The sequence below is a fragment of the Aulonocara sp. 'chitande type north' Nkhata Bay genome, linkage group LG7, assembly GCF_057382095.1.
Source record: "Aulonocara sp. 'chitande type north' Nkhata Bay isolate Kocher_YH1m ecotype deep benthic linkage group LG7, A_spYH_male_GT1.1, whole genome shotgun sequence".
Taxonomy (NCBI): Eukaryota; Metazoa; Chordata; class Actinopteri; order Cichliformes; family Cichlidae; genus Aulonocara; species Aulonocara sp. 'chitande type north' Nkhata Bay.
In genome coordinates this window covers 52,260,285-52,287,422 of record NC_141350.1, presented here as the reverse complement: position 1 = coordinate 52,287,422, position 27,138 = coordinate 52,260,285, and the positions used below count along the sequence as shown (strand labels likewise).

At 38.7% G+C, this 27,138-nt stretch overlaps 1 protein-coding gene across 2 annotated transcripts in view; it reads right to left on the bottom strand.

Annotated features, from left to right (window-relative positions):
* fibcd1b (fibrinogen C domain containing 1b) overlaps window positions 1–27,138 on the bottom strand; it is a 141,310-nt gene that overhangs the window by 10,977 nt on the left and 103,195 nt on the right. For both annotated transcript variants that reach the window (XM_086301217.1, XM_086301218.1), the window contains one exon: window positions 26,539–26,635. In XM_086301217.1, coding sequence (XP_086157343.1) covers window positions 26,539–26,635 — 97 coding nt within the window. The remainder of the gene's footprint in view (window positions 1–26,538; window positions 26,636–27,138) is intronic.

Sequence of the window (27,138 nt, the reverse complement as noted above, 5' to 3'; positions counted from 1 at the left end):
CAGTGCAGGTTTTCCTCTCCTGAGCTGATCAAAGCTACAAGTTACACAGTGTCAGGCACAGAGAAGCAGGAAGAACTCTGTCTAGGTCCTCTTAATACCAAATACAAGGCAGGAAGACAAACAAAAGTGAACTTTGCCTCAAGAGTTTGTAAAACATCCTCCGCTATGCTTATAAGTGCACTCTGTACTGTTAGTGTTTATGTGAGAGAATAAAAAGAGAGAGGAAAAAAAATTGAAATGAGTGCATGCACCGATGGAAGAGCTTCAAAGGCTTTATGGTTTGGAATAAGAGTTGGATTTAGCGCATGTGGAGCATGCTGCAGGCTACAATTTCTGGTTTAGGGTTTGTTTTACTGTCTGTCCCGTAACATGACTCAAAATCACCATTAAAGGTACTTCACCAGAGGAAGGAAGATGTTTTTTTTTTTTGTTTTTATGAACCTAAACACTGTCATTTTACCTCCTACGGCAATCATCACCTCCACAAATGAAACTCATTCTCCTTTTTAAAGCTTACAAACCTCAAACTGACTCGGCCTAATTTGAATTCCATCGCTGTAGAGAATTGCTCTCTGAGAGTGCCTCGACTGAAGTAGAGGGCTAATTTGATGACAAACACAGCTGAAAGAACCCATTATTATTCAGAGACAGAAGCTCGCAGTCTGGGCCCAGGCACTTAGTTTGGATTTAATCTAGCCCAATGGGAGGTTGATCCCGTTCTTTTCATTTTCACAGTAGATCAGCAAATTGGAGCTGGAGAATCAGTTATTAATACAGTCATAGGCAGGTAACATCATGCGTGCGGGTTTCCAGTGAATAGTTAAAAGTTTTATACGAGTATACAAATGCTCGGGATTACACAGCAGTAAAAACACAGCGAGAACGCGACACACATTAATTGTTTTCTACATGCCTTCAGACAGAAAAACCCGGCACATTCACAGAAATATTTTTTGTGTCATAACCCTTTGAGAAAAAGTATCAATCCACACAAACACCTAAGGGAAAAGTACCCCAGAGTGATTTGACAAACTTCAAAAGAAAGACTTAGGATGTTTTCTCTTTCAGGTGGGGGGAATGCCAGATGCAACACAACTCTATTTAAAGACTCTACGGCTTCCAACTGTATTTACATAACTTTAATTCAGTCCCTAATTAAAGCCCCAGAGAATCTCAGCAAGACTCCAATTCAGAATAATTAAAGAGGAAGACAAGTGAAATAACAACAGAGACTTCTTTGGTTAAAATCTAAATGCTCAGGTGTAACTCTCTCTGTTAATTAAATGTTATTGTTAGGTTATTTAAAAATGGATTCTGGTACATGGGAGGATTTTGAGGTGTTTTGCTTCAGTATTAACATGCTGATTGCTCTGCTGGGGCAGTGATTCTCTCTCTTCTCGCTGATTTGCCATTTAAGAGAAGCAAAGGAGGCAGTCAGAAAACTTGTCCTCCTGTCCTCCTGCGCGCTTCACACGAGCAATTAGGGCATGCTTTCTTTGTTCCCTTTGTTCTAGCTATAGTGGCATATCATTATCTATTTTGATGTACTGTATCCTTTCTGCAGCCCGTTAATATTAAAATGTTACAACTGACCAGAGACTAAACCCATGTATATATACATGGGAAATGCAATAATTAGATCTTCAGTACAAATAGCTGAAAATAAATGTGGTTTTCTATAACAATGCCAAAAAAAGAGAAAAGATACAAAATGATTTTATTTCAGAGCCAGTAAAATATTTAGATTTGAATTGCTTTTCTTGTATAGAAGCGGAATGAGATCGGTGAGGTCAAGGTTGGTAGTGCTACATTGTGGAAGCCTGTGAGGCTGAAAAATGAAGCTAATGCCAAAAAACTGCAGTTGCTCGACTGACCATAGGCGACCTGCTCTTCCGTAGACTCACATGTTAACATAGTACAAACATTTTCTGCTAAAGTCACCTCCACAAAGGATGATGCTTCCGAGCTCATCTGTTTGCAGCTATAGCGGTTGCTGCACAGCAAGAGTGTCCTAGTTTTAAATGCACATGCAGGCTAAGCTCCTTTCTCTGTGGATTTTGCATGTTTTCGCTGTGTGGGTTTTCTCCAGGGATTCTGGCTTTCTCCCACATATCTGTTAGATTAAATGGTAAATCTAGGTGTGGATATGAGAATGAATGAGAGCGTGAATGGTTTTCTCTCACCCATCCAGAATGTATCCCTCTTTTTGCCCTATGACAGTTGGGATAGGCTACACCCCTCCAAAACCCCAAATTTTAAGTCTTAAAGTTTTGCATTATTAGAGATGCGGTCACTTTGAGTGACAGGCTGCCTGCTGGGCACCTAACCCAAGTCACTCAGGTATCACTAATCAGCAGTTATATGTTTCTATGTCACGCAGCCATACTGTCTGTGGATGTACAGCTGTCACCCGAGGGTGTGAGGGAAGTTGTATCTTTGTCCTAATTGGTCACAAAACAGAGTACTGGACAGATATGATAGCAGTTCTAGAAGAACGTAGGAGATCAAGATTCAGTAGGGTTCAGCCTCTGGGCATTATTGAAATGTGTACCAATTTCATGGCTACCCATCTGATAGTTGCTGAGAGATTTCAGTTTGGACTAAAGTGGTGGACTGACAGACTGACAACTATTCTATTTAAATATAAAACATTTCAAATTACCAACAGAACACAAGCTGTCTGTTAGTACACTCTTGGTTTTGCGCTACTGAACAGAGTTGGCTGGGAAAAGAAATTCAAAAATGTTCTGGTACGTCAGAAAACATTAGACAAACTGGATGATGTAGTCATGAAAAAGAAATTACACTAGTTATACTATAAGTCCAATGTGGAACTTTCTCCTACTTCAAACACCAATAACAAGGTAGGGTAGACTGGTTAGTCCTGTTAGTGAGGTTTCATAGAAAGCTCCTGTACTACGTTGTCCCTGAGAGGTGAGATGCACTGCAACTTAAGAAAAAAGCAGCAAACAGAAAGATGCTGGAAAAGCAAACAGGAAGTTTAATGAAAGACAACAGAAACAGTAAAAGACACAACCCCCCCCAAAAAACAAAAAACAAAAAAAAAAACAACAACAAAACTTTAAGAGACATCAGAAGTAGAAAAAAAACCAATGGACACAATGGAAGTGTTTTTGGGGAGACATTAATGTGACGGAACAGCTGTAGAAATGAGAGAAACAACGCATGAAAAGGATTTAAGCACCAAGACACGTTTAAAAGAAGCAGAGGATTCTTTGCTGTTGTGAGACAGAAAAAGAAGCAAGGTAATGTGTGTTTTAATCACGATTTATTTATTACTGTAGACACATATTTGCTATTAGGCGTTTACTATTAGCTTGTCACGGTTGTGAGACACGTTATTGTCTTTCCCCCCCAAAAAACCACAAATACAGTGTTTTGTGATTTGGTTTTTTTTTTGTGAACTTTTGCAGCATTTTTCCTATTTGCTGGTGTTTTCAAAAGTTACAGCCCTTTCAAGGCCACCTTGGATAACATCAAGTTTTGATTCCTTTTACTATAAATGTTTAAATCAAACATTCCTGCATATCAGAAATGAATGTGAGCTTACTGAAAGTATCGCCATCACCAACAAAGCAAGGACATCGATACCAGCTTCTATGATGCTAGAAAAATGTCCTGGTGAGGTAATCTACCCCCTCCTACTAATGCTATCCAGCGCTTCAAACACAATATAAATGAGTAGCAATGTTCCTTAACCTTTCTTCATAAGATGGATCTCTACATTATACAAAACTACCCGTATAGGGATAATTACTCTGTGTAATGAAAAATCCTCTTATTTTGAACAATCAATGTGTTTACTGACAGGGAATCTCATTTAGAGTGTGCCTGATTGCACAATGATGGAAGAACAATCTATAAGCGTTCTTTGCTTTTCAATTATCGATGTCCTTATTTCTTTTTCACAATGTCTTTACCAACAAAGTTGCAAAGCTAAAAAGTTCTGCGCCTTAAACATCTTCATCCAGCTGACTGCACATCAGGTAAACAGAAGACAAAGAGTCTTCTCTGCTAAATATATGAAAAGCAGACCAACGTTAAACTTAAAACACACAAATATGGAAGCCAGCTATCGATCCTCTTTGGCGATAAATGTATGAAAATGACAATAGAAATGATATATATAACCCGCAATACCTCATTAAACTAGGTCATGGTAATCTATAACTCATTTTCACAACAGGTTTCTGGGATATAGGACAAATTTAGCTTGTTTAGAACATGAAGACAATAATTTGTCTTTTTTTAAAATCTTTTATTCATTCTGAGAGGGCATGTTCCGCTTCTCCCAAACTAAAAGGAAGCAAAGCTCAAGCCTTCCTGACATTGATTAAACCATTACCATCAGAGGCTCTCGCTCCCTAAATGTGATTTTAGAGCTAATGAGACTGACATCAATGGTTTGATTAAAAATGCAGAAGACCTCTGTGAGATGCCTTTGTGATACTTGCTAAAAGGGCTAAATATTAATGATTTATTTCCTTTTATTTGAAAAATGTGTAGGGGAATGTATTTGATGCTTTTAGGGTTAAAGTCCTGCTCTCAGAGTCTCAGTGCCGTGCACGCAGCTCTATGGGGCATAAAAGAAAAAGAATTTAAAAACCCCCCCAGATCTCTAAACCCAACAGAGGAATGATTACACTTCTCTCTGCCGTTTGTGACATTTCTCGAAGTTAATTATTCATCATGCTTTTCTCCCTCTGTTGCTGGGGGGCAGCTCCTGTGACTGTTTCAGTAGAAAAAGGAGAAAAGGAGCAGCACTCTTCCATCTCCTCCTCCTCCTCCTCCTCTAACCCTCCCACGATAACTCAACCCCTCCCTCATGTTGTCTTTCTTTTACTCCATCGCTGTCTTTTCCTTATTCTTCCTGTCAAGCAGTTTTATTCTACAGAGATTGTGGATGTTGGGGGTGGGAGCGGACGCTCGAAGAGGAGCGGTTATTTCCATAGCCACAAGGACAGTTCTTCTGCCCTTTGCCATCAGAGGCTAGGCTGGTTGAAGGGTTTGCGAACACGCGTCTAGTGAAAAAGCTTGCTGTCGTCTCCTCTTAGGGAATACAAAGGGCTTGCTATCGTTGGTTCTCCCCTTGTCATCAAAAGATAGGAGTGGAGGGAGAAAAACAGAGACAGGTGTGCGCTGAACTCTCTGACTTGCTGCTCCCTCCGAGCCAACTGTGACATTTGGTGGGACACAAAAGCAAAAGAATTTTATGATTAACTGTCACACCTCTGACATTGCTTTGCCTGTTTGAAAACTTTCCTCTTGCAAATTCGAATCAGTCAGTTGTTCTAGAAACTTGATATTATTTATCATAAACAGGAAGATGGCATGTGGACGCTTTAAAAATGTATGCTAATTAATACATGTTCTCTGGTTATACTGGAACTGGAAAGTGGAAAATCTTTTCCCCTTACACACTCATATTTTTGGATGTTCCGACTGCCTCTAGATCAAATGAGATATGGTCTGAAACGTGGGGGCTAACATGGTCCTAGATCTTTCAGGCTTGGTAAGAAGCCTTACACACACACCCTGCTTTTAACCGATCGAACAAGTGCACATGAGCCTGATTTAACAATATTCAAAAGCATTTCGAGAGTGAATACAGAATATTCTTTAGCTGAACGAACACTTCAGTAGTACTATTTATTCAGCAACAAACACATGGTAGCGTTCCCCAGGCTGAGTCTAACTTGGGAATAATGATCTTGGGAATGTTTGTTCACTTTGCCCACAGCGCCCTCATTACTGCTGCTAGGAGTCACTTGCTTCATCTTTGAAGATAGATACATTTTGCAATATATTATTAATACATATTGTTTCCTTTGAGTCTTATGGGTTTCTGAATAGACAAAAGCTCACTGAGCCGCATATTCAAGACCTCCAGCATTTTCACTGAATTAAATTCTGCGGCTTTAATGGAAGTTGTCTCGCGGTGCCCGCAGATGGAGGTGGTTCAGCATGGCTGCAGGTGTGAAGATGTGGCTCTGCAGAATCGATAAATGGTTTGTAGGATGACAGCATAAAAAAAAAAGAATTACACTGCTAATCCATGACACTCGACACTGAAGCGTGACATCACTAAATGAAGTTGTAAACTGGGAGGATATTTCTTACTATTTCAAGGTCAAGGGTCATATTTAATTAGGCAGAGTTGACACACAAAGCTATAGAATGAAGGATCACGACGGGTGGCAATGCTGTTAGTCTGGCAGCCCAACAGAGCTGTTGAGTGGCAGAGATGAGCAAAAGAGTCTTATTGCAGTGTTCCAATACAACGTATAATTAAATGCTAATCCGCTGCAAAATATGTGTACTTTAAAATTCTCTTTCTCAATCAGGGGCATCTCATACTGCAGTAAAACAGTTTTAAGTGGGAATTGGTCTTTTTTTTATCTGCTTCAAAAAGCAATATTAAAAGTGACCTTGTTGCATAATGTGAAAATATTATAATATAAATCAGCTGGTCTTTCTAAATTGCACAGATAAAAGCCAGTTGTGATATTACCATCTTTTTATTTTTTGTTTAAATCTCTGGTGTGTGTTAGTGGTTGCTGACTAACTTGATCGCAAGTACTACTGCCATGCACATGATGGAAAATTAATGGGATACCACTGAAGTGGTATTCAATGATGTACAAGTAAAACAAAATGCAAATACAGAATTTAACTATTTAAGAATGGTTTGCTATCAGTTTCAGTATAACGTGTGATAAAACAGGAACTGTATATATAACGAATATAACAAACACACAGGCAAGAAAGCAGAGGAAGTTTAAAGGTTTAAACAAATGATCATGCAGGATTAATATTATATGTTCAACAGACAGGAAAAACAAACAAACACACACAAAAAAACCTACCATGTCGTCAAATAACGAAACACTAGTTTTCTGATCCAACACAACAAATACTGCATTGATTGTTATTTAATCTAATTTTATGCTAATAAACTGGAATCTGTCTACCAATTATTTTTTACTTTTACCTCATGTTTAAATAATGTATCTGTAACATTAATTAATATTTTTCCCCAAATTTGTTCATAATTATTTTTTATTATTTTAGTATTATTTGACAAAAGTCAAGCATGTTTAACTGTGTATTAAAAACTACTTCTCTAACATTTACTGACAGTCAACAGATGATTAATTAGTTATCTAACCTGTTCCCCATTTTTCATGTTATTTAATCATTTATTAACTTTTTAGTAAATAGTTTGAACTGCAACTTGTAGCTCTCAGTTATAATTACCATATCAAAATGTTGGGATGTTATTGGTAATTTTCAGTAAAATGACAAAGGTGGTGTTACATGATTACCATACCATGCCGCACAAGTGCTACACACAAAATTGAATAAAATTGAACATCATAAAAAACTACAAAAACAACTATAACACAATTTCAATTTTTAAAATTGGCCAACGTAGGTGACCGTCTAATGTGCAGAGTATGTAGGAGCAAATAGTGAGATGATCTGAGAGATCAGACAGGAGTGCAGGGGTAAAGCAGCTGAGGTAAGGCGGGGCTATACCATTTAAGGATTTACAAACAAATACAAGAACTTGAAATGGACTCTAAAGTTCACAGACAGTGGAGCAAAGTCAGAACATGTGTAATGTGCTCTTCTTTTTATGTGTTCCCAATCAAAAAGCATCATTTTGAACCAACCGGAAGAAGGGCTAACTCCAACACAAAGTGCGACCCAGCAATCAAACCAAGACGTAATAATGGCATGTATTACTGTCTCCAAAGATTTTATCTCTTTGTTTATTTCCTTCATATCATGTTAATGTCTACTTATGTTGTCTTTCCTACTACGTACATGAAGCCACCATAACTGCAAATATCTCCACTTCTGTATTTGAGCTCTGCTGAAATCTCTGAAAAACAATGAGTACCTGCCGCTGCTGCTAGTGACAGCTCACAGTAAGACACTAACTTTGCTACGAGTCTGCTCATGTTGCTTATAATGTAGCTTGAACAGTTTAATTGCATGTTTGCATTGTATGGTTCAGCTACTGCTAGCGAGCTTGATTTGGAGCTCTTCCAATGCAAACTGCTGTCTGTTTCGCAAAGCTCTTCCTCCACCCAATGCATTTTCTCATCATGACTATTATTAATGACTGGGTATGTTTTTTTTAAATAGATGAGGACAGGCAAAGGTGTAACAGGCGAGATGCAAAGCTAATTGGCAGGTCACAATGATGTACTGTGATGTAGTCATGGCAGTGAGTCTTGATTAAAACTAATGGCGTTTTCCTATCCAAATAACCTCTCCGCTATAGTTCAACCAAGCAACCGTAGCAATCAGCAGTGCATTAAGAATACATAGCTCATATACTGTTACTGTCTGATACACAAACAGAAGGATTTATAATCTTAAGATAGGTAATAATTATTTCACTTCATTACTGGCTGGCTCTGTGCTTATTTCCTTTACTTCATGACAGTGTTTTACCATTAAGATCCATGTGATCCTGATATGATATGTGATGCATAAAACATTGCACTTGCTCAAAGAATAATTCATGCAGACCAAACAGAGGACAGAACAAGGATGTCAAAATGTCTGCTATAATAATACATGTGCCTGTGATTACTGATAGTAATCTTATTGCACATGTTAGCATTCACATGGATAAAGAAGTAACTTTCAATATCAGAGGTGCTATTGTTAACACATTTTTGACCAACTAAGCCTATATGAACTAATCCTATCCTAATTAAATGTAAATAGAATATCAGATATCAAATATCACTTTGCAATTTCATTTTCATTGCAGTATCAGCAAAAAAAAAAGACTATTCGTGCATTTTCTTCTCCTTATCTAACTGCTGAAATTAAAAGTGGCCTTTTTTTGACAAGAAATACAACACTCAGTTGTCTGACAGTGACCTTAAAATTAATAGGCCATTTCCCAACTAATTCATTCTGACTAAAATCCAGCTGAAGATCAAGCACACCTATAAGTCAGCAGAGCTAGCAGTGAAAGCAAGGTGCCATAGGTTTGACTGCCATTCAGTAGGGAATTAGTGCCTTTGATGGCACAAGTGTAGATAACGGGTTATTCAGGGATATGATTAATTAGGATTACTGTTCTCTGGTTTGAGGCACACAAACTGATCTGAACTGTAACAGAAGAACTAACATCATTAGAATGCACACAGCGTTAGGCCGGCCATGGGTGATGCTCATTATATTTTAGCTCTGTGTTTTTAGAAAAAAATGCATTGTGTAAAATCCCAAATGTTCTGTACCATCAACTTTTTATACTAAACATGCACCACTTTAAGTGTACTGTATGTGGAGGACATGGTTTGTCATAACATATTAAACACTTAACAAGGAAAGGAGGTAAAAAAAAATGCTACTACAGTGGCAGAACCTCTGCTGATTTCTGAATGTATTGTTTTATTAACACTTAAGGCAAAGGATGACTACCTGTGATTCTGCTCATTATTGCTTTCATTTATTTCATTTAAGGTGTTTTGTTTTTCTATTCATTTCCACCTTTTTGTCTGTGAATTTCAATTCCATTACAATTTTGGTTTATTTGCCTAATGATTTGTTTTCATTTGGTTGTTTGCTCTTTCAGGATGTTTAATTTTTTAAATTTACTTTGATTTACTCACAGCACTTCACTTCACAGAGTATTTCAAGGACAGCGTTAGTGTGCAAGGAGGCTGAATGTTATCCTTTTGGACCATTTCAGATGTATTTTTCCCAAACCATGAGAGTGCCAAACATAAATCTTCAAAATTGCTGCTGAGGTCCCTGCCACAGCCAAGACAGCTCGCTTGTTTATCCGACTTAAACGGGATTCATTTTTTTTACTGATAAGAAGGTCAGGTAAAACGCTGCGATACAACAAATTTAAATCTCTGAAGTCATGCTGATTTTAATGTTGGCTCGCGTCACATAAGATTAATTTATCCACCTCACATAGATGTCAGTATTAGATTTCGGGTTTGCTTTCAACCTCACGCTTTTGTGAAACTAAACACTTCCAAATGCCATCCACCGGGCAAAATAAAGGAAAGGATTTTGCTCAAGTGGCAAGATTAGAGTCATAAAATCATGAGAGAGCCAACAACCCATCACATCTGATATCATCAGAAATTAACCTTCGGGGTGGAAAAGACTGAGCCAAGAGTGGTGAAGGGAGACACAGAGGGAAGGTGGAGGAGAGGAAAAGAGGCAGGTAGACAAATGCTGAGAGATTTGGCAGGCCTTCAAGGATGTAATTCTAGGAGAAGACCACATTAATATTTAGAGGTGCTCTCAGGTAAAACAAAATGAGCAGAGCAGCCCCAGCTTGACAGGAAGGACTGGCAACAGACGGCATGAAGATCCACTGGGTGCGGAGTATTCACACAAGAATAATGCTTTAAGGTTTTCCAGCGGAAGATGCAATTTTCTAACAAGCTAAATAGGATGTTTAAAAGGTCACATACAGGTTAACAAGCAGTCCAAAATTGTGAAACTCATTGAAATTAGGCGCTGAAATTAACATACCTAATGTTTCATTTTTCCACATAGTGTAGAAAAACTTCCTTTGATGAATTAATTTAAATAATATATAATTTCTGATAGCATATTCTCAAAATTGCGCAGTTATGGTTATAGTTTATTTATATATGTTTGTATATACCCTCTTGCAAAAGTTTCACAACTACAACATATAATTTTCTCAATTGTGTTATTTATCGAACATTTTCCCCCGAAATTTGTGTTGTAATGGAGATGACATCGTGTGGCAGCATGACAGCATGTGATGGAAATGATATGTGACACCCAATATTGTTGGACAATGTTCAGTTTAATTATCCCTGACACAAAGTAACATCAATTTTGAAATGGATAACTTGTGATTTTAACTTACGCTATCAGGTTTGATTTGGTATTTCAAAAGTAAATTAAGCAAAACAGTTTAACAATCAAAAGCTGTAAATTTATACAGCTTGAAATGACATTTAACGCTCTGAGCACAACATTTATGAAGTTTGGAATTAGTGAGTTGAGCTTCAAAATCAAATCAGATTGAAACTATGCTTTACAAAGTTTGAAACTGTTAACTTCAAAATTAAGCAAGACCAAAAAATCCCTTCCTCTGAGCTTTAAAAGTGAGCTTAAATGTAATTTACTATAATATACTACTGTTGTAGTTTAATTTTTAACTTCACTACCATACAATATGGGTATATGAATGTAAAGGACTTTGTTAATTGTTTATTTTAATATACAATATTTCCAGTTATATCAGCAGCTATTGTCCTTCTTACTTGTACATTCAAAGGAAATGTGAGCTCTTTGAAAATTTATTGAAAATTGACCTTGATTTGTTCTTATTTAGGATCCTTCTAGGGAAGCTTACCCCGTTTTCCACCCATGTGCCCCCCCCGACACATACCATACCATATATCTGTAAACTGTCAGTTTTGGATTATGCTGCCAAAATGATCTTTATTATTTATTATATAATTATACAGATATCCGGTCTTTAAGTGATGACGTGACGAATCCTACTTCCGGGCCTAAAGTAGTCTGCGTTTAATATGGCTTTTGTGTTGTTAACACGTTTAATGTTTTGTATTTTCTTCTATTTAATCTCAAAAAGCTCCTAAAACAGTCAGTGATCACTGTTGACCTTCCTCGGCTTTTATTACCGCTAATCATTTATTTAAGCTCAGTTTTTAAAACCTTAGGATGTAACTACAGCCCAGCCCATGCAGCAGTATATGAATGACTAACCTCGTATTGTGGATGGATTATCTCAGTTGTTCTCCTGGTTGAAGTTTGGTCCTTTTACAGCATCCTGCCATGCGATTACATTTGTTCCTGACCACCGAGAACACTCATGTTAACTTTATATTATTATTATTATTAACATATTATTATTATATTATATTATGTTTATATTATGCTAACATAGCTGTGTCGCTAGCGGTCACGTAGCACATCATTATATACCAGCTAGCCAAACTTCAGTAACCCTACAAACGTCACTGCTGTTTAGTTTTCTGTCTTCATTTATGTTGGAAGTGATAACAGAGCTGTACGTTTTAATTTGTTTCCAAAACCCCGCAGTCAGGACATGCTATATTGTATTTAGATAGAAGCTAGCGAGCTAACTCCCTGCTAACTTCTAACTCCGTTAAATGTCATAAATTCCGTTTTCATGGATGCCTGGATGTTAAACTCAATTGTTACACCTGGTAGAGCAGAACGCTGATCATTTTATTAAAGATGAAAGACTTTAGACAGTTTTTCAACTCTCAGTAATGCCATAGTGATCGTTTGATATATGGACCTGTAGCGGAGTTTAGGCCCAGACACGGCTAGTGACATCAGACTTAAAGACCAGATATGTCCCTTTAAAGCCCAGAGAATGAATAGGAGGAAATCCAACTAGGGAGAAAGATTGTATTAGATAAGAAGAAGAAGTAAAAGCATCTGAAAGCATAACGGGGAGGGAGAGAGGGTTCTTATTCAGCAAAGCATGAACTGCATGGAGTAGATTACTGAAACGCCACTGAAATGAAAGCTTTGATCAGATGCACATGACACAATTCTGGGCTAAGCATGGGCACTGTGCAAAGCATCTCTCTGATTCCAAGGTCAAAGTAATGAGAGGCTTGAGAGGGAAAGTGTCCAACAGGGCAACACATCTTCAGACCCTCCAGCACTGTTTGGTTGTAATGAGGTTGCTGAAAGGTCACCGCTAATTAAGCACCAGGCGCCATTAGAAATCTTTGACTTTTCAAGAAGTCAGTGCACTCAGTTGTCATATGGACAGAAAGATTTTTTTTCTGACCGTTAAGCAAATAAAAAAAGAAAAAATCCCTGCCTAATTGAAAATGAAGGCTAAAACAGAAGCCAAATTGAGGTATTTTAAAGGAAGTTTGCATAATGACCGATACTGACCTACAAAAGTGCTATAGATGCAGAATATTCCCAAGAATGTTCTCGGTTAATGATGAGATAATGACAATCGAGAGATTCTCAACGAGACAGGAACCCTTACTGTCTAAAGTAGCACTAGACTGTCTGACATATGTTTAATTCAGTGAGAGAAACCTACTCTTCACAGTTACCATAGCCTCCTCCCTTATTTAGACTCTTGTTCACAATGCACAAGCGCAAAGCGAGGATGAGACCCTGCAGAAGTGTGTGCTTATCTTGGCTCAGAGGAGTTGAAGCAGTGCTTGAATTCATAAATTGTTAATCTATATGTTGTTCTGTTGTCTAATGTCTGACCAGGCATGAACAATGACGCACGGCTATGTGTACTCGAAAGCTGTTATGTGCTTTTTAATTGAAAGCCCTCAAGAAAAGCAAGACAAATGATGAAATGAATTATTGCATGAAACAAAATTGGAAATGGAATTATATGGTGAGAAGCTGGGTCCTCAAAGACCTTTCCGTCACTGTCATTAAGGGGATCTATTCAGTAATTCCTCAATAAAATTTTCAATCGTCCCATCTGTGCTCGTTCGACATTCTTTTATGAGCAGATTCTGCTCATAAAGATTGTACATCAACTGGAAGGTAAAAAATCCCTTCCCCCTTTTAAAGATCCTTCTGTGCTGCATGGACCACACCAGACTCTGGTACCAGCACAAGTAGAGAGGTGGAGCAATATACCTGTAGGCTGGTAAAGAGAGGCTTCAAATAAAGTACCTGGGTCTTGTGGAGAGGAGCTCGAATAGCTATCGTCCTCATACATATCGAAATTACTGGGAGAATTGCTCCAAATTGCAGCTATCTCCACTTCAGCACTGCAATCTTGTGCAGATGGAGTGTCTGCCAGGGTACAGCTGCACCAATCAGAGACAGTGTACCCTCCTGAAGGAAGCACAGGCAGAGCTGGAGGCCAAAGCATCATTGTGTCAGCGTCAGGAGTGATTGGCAAGGCCTCGGTTGCTTGGCTGACTGGTTCCCCGGACAGCCAACATCACTATGTCAGACTCACTGAAGAGGAATCATACTCTTGAATAATTGATTGAATATGAACGCAGTATTGGAGGAGCTTTAACTGAAAACACTTACAAGTGTTTTAAATAATAGATTGCAGGGGATTGTAGTCTTTATTTCCCTTTGTCATATGGGATATGGTATCATATGATATTTCACTGTATTTTCAGGCAGCTGGGTTCCAGAGTAATCTTAATCAGATCCCCATGGGTTGAACTGCACTCTCTAGCTTGTGCTGCCACATTAATCAACATGCATTGAAATGCATTTAGCGCACAAATGCAAATGTACTCATACCTGTATAACTGTAGTAGATTTCCTAGTAGACTGCAAGATGTAGTCTAAGTGGTGTGTTCCAAGAAATGCAGAGTAGCTAGAATTGAGGTTTCAAGAAACACATGCTCATCACATACATATAAAAGTGAGTAGTATCAAATATCTGAGTATGAATTAAATGATTTGTAATTCCAAAGGACAAGGATCTACAGAGAGATGTACAGCTTAAATACTGAGAGAGAAACATTGATCTGAAACGCAACATCTTGGTTGAAAGAGATTAATGTAAGTCAGTTCAATGAGCACACTGAAGGCTACGAAGGAGGCAAAACAGAGCTTCCACACACCCACACTAAAAGACACAAGTCAATGACCTGAGACAGACATCATTTATCTAGCGCAGTATATGCATTTTAAGTGTATTGTACCTTTCCAAGGCTTTATGCTCTTCTTTCCGAGTGTTAAGTGAATAGTTAGGGACCAAAGTAATACATGTACTTTATAAAGCCCCTTTCATATGGAGCCAATTATTATGGCAGCAACTGTATGAAACACTGTTGCAGAAACACTCTTAAAATTGTACAATGTGTCACAGTGAGGAATTAAATATAGTGTTAGCAAACTGCCGTGGTTGTACTAACTCATGAAATGGTTTTCTGGAATATAATTACTAGCGGGTACGGCTGGAGGGAGGAAATCTGCAGGGTAGAAAGCCAATGGCAGTAAAAAACACAGACCCACTGCTGGTGGGCAGATACTGGAGGTAAAGAGCTGCACAATGCACTGAAAAAAACACTCGGCTTCATCCATACGTGATCAAAGTAAGAATTCTAATGCGTATGTTGTTGCGAAAGACTTAGTGGATATAGAATTAGCATTACTCTGCATAATTCCAAATGCCTGACTCTTTAATGATAAAGTGTGAATCTGGGCTGATCGGGAAAAGACAAAGATGACATTAGGATCTGGGGAAATTAAGAGTAAAGGTTCCTCAGACTGTTCAGTAAATTACTGTTGTGGGAACAAATCTGGGAGTAACAACTGTATGATGGGCCAGGTTAGATGTTTTTTTTTGTTTTGCTTTTAAAGACTTGGCAGTATGCAAGGCACACCCTAAGTCAAAGAACACCTCAGCTAAATAATGAGTGATCCCCGCATGTGAAAATAATTTGTTTGTGTTTTCAGCATTGTTAAATGAATCGATCGGTGTCGGTATATTTAATGATGACGCTACAAGCTACAGGCTTTTAACAATAATTACAGAAGAACAACATACCGTGTTTATAAGGTGGGAGTATTTACCCAAAGGTGGGAGTGATAAATGGATTCACTGTGCTTATTATCGTTTAATGGCATGCAAACAAAATTTTATTTCTTTATATAAAAAATACACTAAAAAAACAAAACACAATAGTGTTTGATTAATGAACCACAGAAAGGTTAACAGCTAACTACCTCATAGTTGTCTTCAAAAAAATCCCACTAATATATTCTTATATATAAACTGGCAACTTGTTTCTTAGTGGAGACTGGAGGATTAAATGTCACCTGCTGTAAATAACGCAGGCTTCTGAATTTAAGATTTGCCTCCTCAGGCAGAACAAATCATCTAGCGACGAGTTCTGCATTATAGAAAAGACAAATGGCAAATTATATATAACATTTTTAATGTCCAATCATTCATACAGTATGGTTATGGGGGCTATTGTGCGAAGCAGAGAGAATGAAGAGTTTTCACAGCTATGCAAAAGGAGTTTTTTTAGAAACAATGGAAGCGACACATGGGGGATGGATGGTGAGCGCCTGGTGGAATAATGAGGCTATTTATTCCCTCTAACGGGAACAGTGAGAGTTCAGGGGTAGACTGTGTAGAGCCTTCTAGAGAGTTTCTCTAAGCGGCGACCTTCCTGTAAGGTACAGTAGTTTCAAATCGTCTTCTTATGCACATTATGTTTATGCATGTATGCGTATTTTACGTGTGCAATGCAACACCCCTGGCAAGAATATGCATTCGTATAGGGGTGAAATTCTGGGAGCAGTCAAATATTAACTTTGTTCATTATAAAGAAAAAAAAAATCTGATCTAACTTTTCTTAGTTTTCAGCTTTAGTCTCTCTTTTAATTCCCTTTATACGTCTCTTTCATCTTCACAACCCACTGGATTTTCCTCCTTAACCACTGCTTTCTTCTCTTCCTCCACTGTGAGCTGTTCTGATCGACGCTTGTTTTCTTTTCTGGTTATTTCAACACCTATATGTACATTTTTTCAACCTTACTATCTTTCTAACTCCTTTAATGTCTAAATATATAATCTGCTTCATGAGCATGGGCACAGTAGGGTGTCCAGCCAAAATCCCTTCACTTCAAATGAGGTTAAGGCGTCGCGTATCCGTTAAAGACTGGAGCAATAAATCTTCCAGAGCACAATCAATCAGCAATCCATCCTCCTTTGTCCACTAACTGGTGGGCAGCAGGAGATACTGACCCCTGACCTTGCTGCTGTCAGTAGCCCTACCACTGCTGAGAGAAGATGCAGGACCACATGACTGGAGTGTTTGACAGATTGTCAGAGTTGAAGAAACGATCTACTGCAGTTGTTTTTATCTGGGTTCATAGCTTCTCTCAGAACAGGTCTACTTGTAGTGTAATTGGAGTTGCTGTCTGCCTGACCTTTCCAGTTCCGTCTTGGACTGCAGCGTTGTGCAAAGTAAAGAAAAGGGCCAGCTTTATAACTTGTCCCTATTAGTTGATCAAATGTTTGTTCAAACCCATGAAAACTTCCCTGGCTTATTGCAACAGCAAGAAACTGTCCACAGTCAAAATGATGGGTGGGGGAAAAAGTACACACACACACACACACACACACGCACACACACACACACACACACACACACACACACACACACACACACACACACACACACACACACACACAAAGAGCAATGAGCTGTCATCCTCATGGGAATAGTGGTGTTCTTTGAGCTGTGCTCTCTTTGTTGATACAGTCCTCCTTTAGATTTTCTACTGGGTGATGAGAATATAAATACAAGCTTCAGGATGCAGCATTGTGATACATGCGCGCTGTGGAGGATAACTGTGTGTAAGGACGTGCTTATGCACGAATGTGTGGGAAAGAAAAAAGATGAGGAGGAATGAAAAAAAAACAGGGACATACTGTAGGTAGAAAAAGTGAAGATGTGCACTGAATATAATGGGTGTAATACTTTAACCGTGTGAATCATGCTCCCCAATTCTTGCGTTCATGCTTGAATGTGTGTGAACAGTGTGTCTATAAATTCCTTGTTTTGTGTCTTGGGCATATGTGCTTAAGAGTCTGTGGTAAAAGTATTCGCTGCCATGTACAATGCTTCGCCACTATTCCTACAGACACCTTGATTTCCAAATGGAAAACAGTCAAGTTTTCTTTTCTTGTCCTTATCCCTAAGAATGTCTGTTTCTGGAGTGGGCTGATAATAGCTATATAACAGTTTTAGCCAGCTCCTGAACTCTGTGTGGGGTAGCTTTTGATGCTCTGACACCACCCTCAATGCAGTCATTGTAAAGCTCTCCCAAGTTCTCAAAGATAAAAATGTCCTGACCATCCACTTCCCTTTCATCAGCTTCCAGTTATCTTTACATTACATTGAATATGAACTTTCTGTGGCTTACTTGTCTATGACTGTGATCTGGACAACTGTCAAGTCAGCAGTCTTCCCCGTGATTGTGGCTGTGTGCACTGAACTAGACCGAGAGATAAATAGTATTAGTACTGTTTGAATAGTAATTTTCTCACCCTCATGAAATATTTTGAGATACTGGATTTCCGATTTTAATGAGCACTAAGCCACAATCATCATCAAAATTCAAACAAAAAAAAGGTTTGAATTTTTTTTTTTACTCTACATGCGATGAATATGAGATATGTTGAAGTTTACTTTTTTAATTAAACTAGGCAAAAGAATTTTCTGTTTTTTGAGAGGCACTAGAATGCAGCTTTATATATATGTAACAAACATCTATTGCTTGATCATAAGAGTTCAATTACAGCACTTGCATGTGCCCCACTCGTTAAAGGTGAGCAATATGTAAAGTGGTTCACACAATTTTCGAATTGCGTGCAATTTTAGTGACAGACAGAAGAAAGGACTGTAGAGGAGGAAAAAAAGACTTTATTTTTTTTTTAATTTCTTCCCAGTGGCTGCTGTAAGTGTATCTTGAGGTAGGCAACCAAGGAATGTTAGATCACAACAAGGCACTCTTCGAATAAAGGACGACTTCCAGGCAGAGCAGTCGAGATGCATGGGTCTTATTAAATTCTACGCTCGCGCTGCTGAGGACCATCGCAAAAATGATGTGACATTCTCTGGGCGTGCTTAGGAAATAAAGGCTCATAGAATACTTGGAATAAACAAATTTAGTGGTGCTTAAAGATAATAATAAAAATCTCAGCTCAGGCTACAAAGTGCAATCCTCGAATTTCTGAAAACATTTCTTTTCAGACATCTTTTTAAAAGTGCAAATAGCATTGATTTGTATCTTAATATTATTATAATTCATTCTTTTTTATTAAATTGTTGACATTTTGCCTCATTTCTTCCTAGATTTTCATAAATTTGCTGCAAATGAAACCCCCCTATATTTTGCCTTTAGTCTTCAAAGTCTTCTGATCTCGTACGTGAAAGAATGGGTCGTTGTAAAGCGCTCACTGAATTTTAGCGTGGACGATAGTTCATTAAATTTCCTCCCTACATAACAATAAAACTACAATCGACTCCAAGTAGTGTGTTTAGGAACCCCAGTGCTGCATCACATCACTGCTGTACATCACTTTTCTTTCTACATCTGCTCTGACATTAACATCAGCACAAAAACTGTGCTGGGAGCTTCATGGCATGGCTTTATAAGGCCGACCAGCTCCTGTAGGTGTATTGTGTAGGAGGTTCAGTACTTTGGTCCGTATTGTGTATAATAGTTGCACAGTCAGACCCCTACATTCTATTTCAACATGAGTAACCATTTTAATCCCTAAGCCAAAATTTATGTGAAACAATATCACACAGTAATAATTCCTGCTCTAAATTCTAGCTTTGCAGACTCTGATTTGCATCTCTTGTTATAAGATATGACATAAATTGTCAGAGAAACAAGGACACGATCCATAACATTACCATCCACTTTTAGTTCGAACAGCCTGAGGCTGAAGCTGTTTTTTTCTTTTTTTATAAAGAAGGAATTTAATAAAGCTTATTTTCAGCTCACAGCTTCTACAGCTGGCTTATTAAACAGCTGAGTAACTGCATTAACATTTTTGTCTTGGATTAAAACAATCTATAAGGGCTAAATGTGCTCCCTGCAGGATGGGGCAGACAGATTTTCGCCAGAAAGCGGGTATTGTGACAGCGGTGACAGCGATCAGCATCTCCGCAGGAAAAAAAAGGAAGGAGCAGCACGGTGCATCTGTGTGGGTGGGCTGCAATGCTTGGAAATCCAATGGGACAAGGCCAATGTAGGAGTGTGTAAACAGTCCCCTCTAGAACAGCTTGGTCTAAACCGAGAAATTTTCATGGCAGCCACAGTGTGAAGTATGAAGGCTGTGGTGAAAGCTGAGTCTCAGATAAGACCAGTGTGCCCACAGTTGTAGTCACTGAAAAGAGCAGTGAGGAGAACACACATCCCTGGAGAATGCCAGAACTGGATGCAAGTTTCCCTACTTTCTCTTCACTCCATCCTGTTTTTTTTTTTTTTGGGGGGGGGGGGGGTTATGGAAGTTTGTGATCCAAAGGTTGAAGTGGAACATTGTGTGCAAGCTGCGGGAGTGAATTTTAAGCAGTGGGAGTGCCAGGACAAGAACTGGGACTGATGCATAAAAATTATGAACAGTGCTCTAAGCATTGCCTAAGTAGTCAACTTTTTTTAAAACCTAGAAGATAAGTGAACCCGGCACAGGGCTTGTGATGTGCTTTACACCGACTTGTACTACAGATGTGAGGCAGGACCCTGTGATGCAGGATTACATGTGTGTGGCAGGCCCATAGAACAATTTGGAGAAAGAATTTGAGTATTTGATTATTTTTGCTGCAGAGCTGTGACTGGAGCTAGTTGGTCACCACAAGGACACGTGAAGTAAAATTAGCTGGAGCTGTAAGTTGTGCAGTTGAATGGCTTGGTGCCAGGAAGAGGTACGAGCTTTGATTTTTTAGTTAATCAGCGGTGCATCTTTTGCATGCTCACTAAGCTTCATCAGACCCATTTCCCCACTGTATTTACTGTAGGCTTTGCAGACTTTATCTTTTGCCTGTGAGCCGAAAGAAGATGAGTGATGAGAGGGTCTAAAAGCTGCTGAAGAACAGGGCAGTATACATCCTTTAATACTCCGTGACAGTAGGTTGCCCAGTGGGATTCTTCATATACTGTGTGGATTTGTGCAGTTCTTTGCTGAAATTTGCTCTGTTAAAATCCCCTGAAATAATGAGAAGAGAGTTTTGGTTTCTTCTTCATACTGGCTATCTGGGCAGCCACACACTGCAGTGCAGCACTCACATCAGCTTGTGGCAGGATGTAAACACTCGCCAAAATAACAGGGAAAAACTCCTGCGGTGGATAAAATGGCTTAACGTTAATGGAAAGAGCTTAACAGTGAGGGCAACAGATTTGATTTTACATTGTTATATCAATAAAACTGACTTTTTCTCATATAAAAGCTGATTCTATCTTCTCTTAATACACACTCCTTGAAGTATAAAGCCAAGGCAAGCAGGTATCATACAGGTCCAAGTCTCAAACAGAGGACTGCATCTCCTGATGTATTTCTGCCCCTCAGAAATGTTGAAAATCACAGAGCAGTACAAGTTTCTGCATCATACAGTTTGTGATTTTATAATTGCCAGTTTCTTTACATGACAAAGCAGCTGGATTCTCAGAGCTGTATTCACGAGGAAAGCCACAGTTGGGTTGGACCAATCAGCATCTTCTTAAATCTGATAAAAGGCAGATTGTTTATCTAATCAACTGTTAAAGGTAAATGGACTTTTATATATATTCTTTTTCTTTTAATCCTATTAGTAAATGAGGGGAAATTTGGGATTGCCTATGAAGACTTAAGCATGAAAACTGGAGGAGCTGGTATCAAACCACTAACCATCCAAAGTTACATTTTCTGAAATAAGAATGAAAAATAAATAAATAAAATCCTGCTAGTGTCAGTTGTATGCAATCTAACATGCTAAAAAGTAATCTAATGAAATCCTAACTGTGGTTTTATTTTTGTTTTCTCTTTGTCACGCTGTGCCTTGTGGTACATTGACGTGGTTGGTTTTTTATCAGCTTGCGGTAGACAGTGATACTGTAAATGGACTTTTGGCCAAATGGCCCGCTGTGTGCCTGCTCTTATTCAAGCAGCTCTGCACAACTTTTCAGATGGTTCTGTGTACCAGCTGCCACATCAGATTAGTGTCTTCTTAGAGATGCCTCTTGCTTTACAGATTATTCTTGCAGGGACATTTAAATGTGCACTGATTAGTGAAATATAAGCTGCAAAGGGGTTGCAGTATAAAAGGAATGAACATCTATTTTAAATTGGGGTGCACCGATTTTATATTTGAATTGGCTAATGGACTGATCATGAACTCTAAACGCTGTGGTATAGGATATTGGTGAAAATGAGCTTTCCACTTAACTCAGTTTTATAGTATGTTGTTTTCTATACTGCATTTAGCACATTTATATTCTTGGATATATTTATTTGCCATATTTTTATTTGCCAAGTCAGGAAATAAATATCCAAGTTAAGCCTGCTGAATTACATGGATTACAGCTTATTATTACAGCTTACTGGTATCAGATCAACACTGATATCAGATCATTATCCATTATCTGCAGATACCTTGAGCTGATACATTAAGCCAGCACTGAATGGTATCGGGATTGTTATTGTATTAGGAACAGTACATCTCTGAAGAAGCTTCTCGGATGAGAGGTGAAATGCCTTCAAGCAAGTTAAAGAAGTCCAGACGCTTTTCTTTGCAAGCTCCTTTGACTACGATGACCTGGATGACTGAGAACCTTCACAGACATACATCTCTGATTGTAAATTAATAAATGGATAACTGGAATTCAGTCCAGCAGTTGCATGAAAAGAAATGAAAAGCTGTTGTTTTTACAGGCAGTTACCAAAAACTAGAATTCCATTTTGTCATTGATTAAGCAGTTTAAGCTCCACTGGATAATGAAATGAGTACTGCTCAAGAATGTTGTGTTTCTGTTTTCTTTAATAGAGATGAGGAAACCAAAACAAATTCATGCTCATTTCAACAATAAAATATGCAGATGCATGTATATGTAAGAAAACACTTGGAAAGTTGTTAATGCTTTCATTTACGTACTTTAAATCATTCACTTGGAGTGTTTAGATTGTATGTAATGTAATTCTGAGCAAGCTTATTCTGGGATTTATTCCAATTAGACCTTCACATCCTTAACAATGTGAGCAAAAGTGTCTTCCTGAGCTACTACTACACAGCTTTTAAGTTATATAATATTTTCTTTGTTCAAAAGAAAAAGTAAAACATTAAAATTATTCTAGGTGTACTTTAAGGAAGTGGAGGCAGGAGAGAAGACATGACTGTGACAACAGATCGTTTGTCTATACTTTTAATGCTGGGTTTGACACTGCAGACCAAGTTCTGTTATTGTAATAGGCCATCTGGAAAACTAGGTTGGTTCCTTTGGGACCACGTTAAACTGTTTCAGGACCTATATTACAGGTAGACAAGCCTACATCAGCATCGGCGACCAGGTGTCTAATAGATTTGATTGTGACAATGGAATTGCTTGACCCAGTTTTATGCTCTTTATACTTACTCCTCCGGGAGTTTATTCAGCAATATGTTGGTTTTACCTTTATACACACAACATGTGGGAAGCATTTTTCTGTCAGGCATAAATTTTATTAGTTATCTTTTACTTTGACATTAACTGTACCTTTATAACTACAGATGTTTGACGTCAGTGTAAAGAAGGTTTAAAGAATACAACAGAATCAAGAGACAAATGCTAATGTAACATAAATAATATAATATAAAACTCGACAGTCATTATGAAACTCAGTCTGCAGATTGTTTCAAATCACCAGTGTGAATGACAGTTTGTCATAAATAGAAAAAGAGCTAATCCCAAGTGGAAAAGGCTGTTGCACTCTTTCTTTGGATTGACACAAATTAAAATGTTAGACTAATTGACACATATGCTGGTGCACAGATGATAATATACAGTGTATGTCTATCTAGGTGACCATAGTACTGGGTTGAAGGACCTTTTGCATTCAGAACTACTTCATGGCACAGACTCACCTTCAACAAGGTGCTGCTGGAAACCTTCCTTAGAGATTTTGGTCCTACGGAAACGACAGCATCACACAGTTGCTGCACATTCATGTATGAATCTCCCATTCCGGCACATCCCAAAGGTGCTCTATGTCTGCACTTGTCAGCCAAAGTACTCAGGTTGGCTACGGTGCTTAAAAATGCTCAGCTGGCACTAAGAGGCCCATTGCGTGCCAAGAAAAAAATCCCCCAGACCACCAGCCTCAACTGCTGACACAAGGCGGGATGGATGTTTTTACACCAAAGTGTGACCCTAGCATCCGAATGTCGCAGCAGAAAGCGAGGTCAATTCAATCTTCTATTTCTCTTCCATTGTTTTTTGCAGTGTTGATTCATATTTTCTGTTCTTAGCTGACAGGAGCGGCAGTCGGTGTGGTCTTCTGCTGCTGTTGTTCATCGGCTCCAAGGTTTCAACCTGTTCTGAATACTTTGTTGTGACGAGTGGTTATTTTTAGTCACTGTTGCCTTCCTTTCAGACTAAAGCAGCCTGGCCATTCTCTTCAGACCTCTGGCATCAACAAGCCATTTTTACTCAGAGAGCTGCCGCTCACTGGATATTTTCTATTTTTCGGACCATTCTCTGTAAACCCCAGAGACGGTCCTGTGGGAAAATCCCTGGAAATCAGCAGCTACTGAAATAATAAGGCTGAGATTTCAGGTGTATCTTATTAAGTGGCCGGTGAATATTTATATTTATATCAATTTATCCAAAATTTTTCCAAAATTTATCACTATTATCATACTATCAGTAGTTCAGTAAATACAATGAAACTCATGCTAATGAGAAATGTACAAAACCTCCGAGGTGGTGGGTGGTAGCTGTGAGCAGTGCTGGTTTCGGAGGAAGGAGTTGCAATGATTTTTTTTAGGCTCCAGGCGAGCATGAATCCATTTTTCATTTTTGCCATCGATGATCGGGGGGTGACTAGAAAACAGCCCAGCCTGAATGACCAAGACTGTGCTGAAAGGTTCAAAGTAATTTGTAGCCTCATTCAAATTCAGTCTGCTAAAACCTGAGCTTTCCATATTCCCACTATACTTCCACTGTGTGCCATCTCACCAGATCCCTACCCACGTTTATTTTTTTATTTTTTTATGGGCTGCGCTTTGTAATGGCCTCAGGTCAGCAAAGAGACCTAGATCTCCATTAATTCACATAAATTCTGCAAAAGCTGTGAACCACCAAGCATTCCTATGTCCAGCAAGGACATAGCGTGGAGGTGGTGAAGTGCCTAAAACCACGTACGCCCATATCATGTTGTTGGTCTGCAGTGCTGCCTATTTACACACTATGAGTTATTAATTCTTATTGACACTCATCATGTATCATAATCGATAGAAGTCTATGCTTTCCTTATGAGTTTATGGTTTCAGTTGCTAATTTAAAGATGAATTTGATACTAAATGGTGTTCATTTTGTAAATTACGCTTCTATTTAGAGCACAAATGGGCAGAAACTCTGGGTACCCTCTGGGCCTTGTGATTCACGAGCCACATTTGCGGCACAAAGGGAAAAAAATCATTTACAGTACGTTACAATTAATCTACAGTACATAGCGTGCCTAAAAAGCTGAGCTGCCCACAGATGCTTATGTTGTGTTACTCTTTCGTGCATATGTGTGTGCGTTTGAGTGAAGAGAGCTCTAATCTAGAGAGCCGATGGCAGAATATCTCAGCTGTGGTAAGCACGTCCATGACCTTGACTGTGAATGTGTGCTTTTACACAAATAGATTTCTTCGAGCGCCACTTACTCTGCCAGTCTGAACTTGAGCAAACTGTTGTGAGGTGGTTACCCGCACTTACTACGATGATAGCTCATTAACACCTGGCTGCTCAACCTTTCTAAAATGAGCTGCCCTTTTTTTTTTTTTCAGAATTAGTGATGCACTCAGAAAATATACGAAGCAGGTCACTGTTCTCCATGGATGACATATTGTTTTTTTTAATAAAAACACAGATTTATAGGAAAAAGACTTTATAGGTTTCACAATGACTTTGGCTGATGTTAAGAGCTGACGCCATGTAGCAATTACTGATATCCTATAAAGACGCTGACTATGACTGCGAAAAAAGTGATTAGATGTCGCCACAGAATTTAATTCTACAGCCGGAAATGTTTCTAATTTAGTCAGCTATCACGAATTTGCCCTCATCCTTGTGAGAAACTTGCTTTTAGACCATGATGTGCATGGATCCTCCTTCGCAACTCCCCCTCCCCACAAAGAAATATTTTGGTACATTTAATGAGAAGTGGTGTGAAGGCAAAGAATTTGGCTTCGGAAAAGTCGATAATTTCACAGTCGAATGAATTCTTTTGTTGGCATTCTTTCGCCTGTCAAGTTTTAAGACTAATATGCCTGGCTGCCAGTGAGAAATATAAGGATTTGGAAAAGGCGCTGGTTGAAAAAATACTTGTTTTAAGCAGACGGTGACCACTGAAAAAGCTGCAATAATAATTACACTGTTGTGTGTTTTGGCATATGAAAAACCAAAAATATTGTTATTGCATTGCAGGTCTTTTGGCCTGTGTTGTTCTGAGTGGCTATCACAATAAAACATCCTTGTAGTTCTTTCTCTCTGTTACCGCAGCATTTTTCATTGTCAGTAATACAGCTATTGCTGCTCTGTTGATGCTATGAAGGGTCAAACTCATCTCTATCTGTCGGCCTCTTCTTGGGTGTCTCTTTCATCTTGCTCCATCACCTGACATGACTAAGTGTTTTTCTCTCTTTTACTTTTTTGTCAACTCACAAGATGACCAACATTTATATACTGTGTGAAATCTCCTTCCCCCGAGCTTGGCTCACCATCCTCGGCAGTCTTGCGCATGAGTCATACATTGCGGAACACACACACGCACACACCTGAGCCACTTACCCAGCCAGTGTTCTCCGGTGATCTTGCCAAATCCCTCACGATAAGATTCCCATCCTCTGAAGAAGTTGACTGAGCCGTCCTCCCTGCGCTGAATCACCTACACAGTCAAGACAGCAAGACAAGAGTTCAGGGGTCAGATGAGATTCATCACACGCGGTGTGCTTCATCATCCATTGTGATGACTCATTCTGAGCCCCTCTGTTGGTCGCTGAGCTCATCCAGAACTAAACTAAATGAACTCATAAATGCTTGCTCTTTCACAAATGAATAATGCAAACACTCTTCCCACTAAAAAGGCAATTTGTCGGAAGATAATAAAAGGAATCCATTAAATCTTGACTGACTTTGAATCAAATTGCAGGGGAATCTGCATATGTAATTGAAAAGAAAAAAAAATCCCAGAAAAGAGATGATATTCATAAAATGATAATTCTAAATACACACAGAAAGATGAAATTGCTTTTCACCACGTATCATAAAAGTCTCTAAAACAGTGGTGCACAGTGAAATTATATGATGAGCTTTTTATAGCATCCCTTCCAGTATGAGAAACAAGGAAAACCTTAGCAGATACTTAGCGATTTAGCTTAGCCATATGCA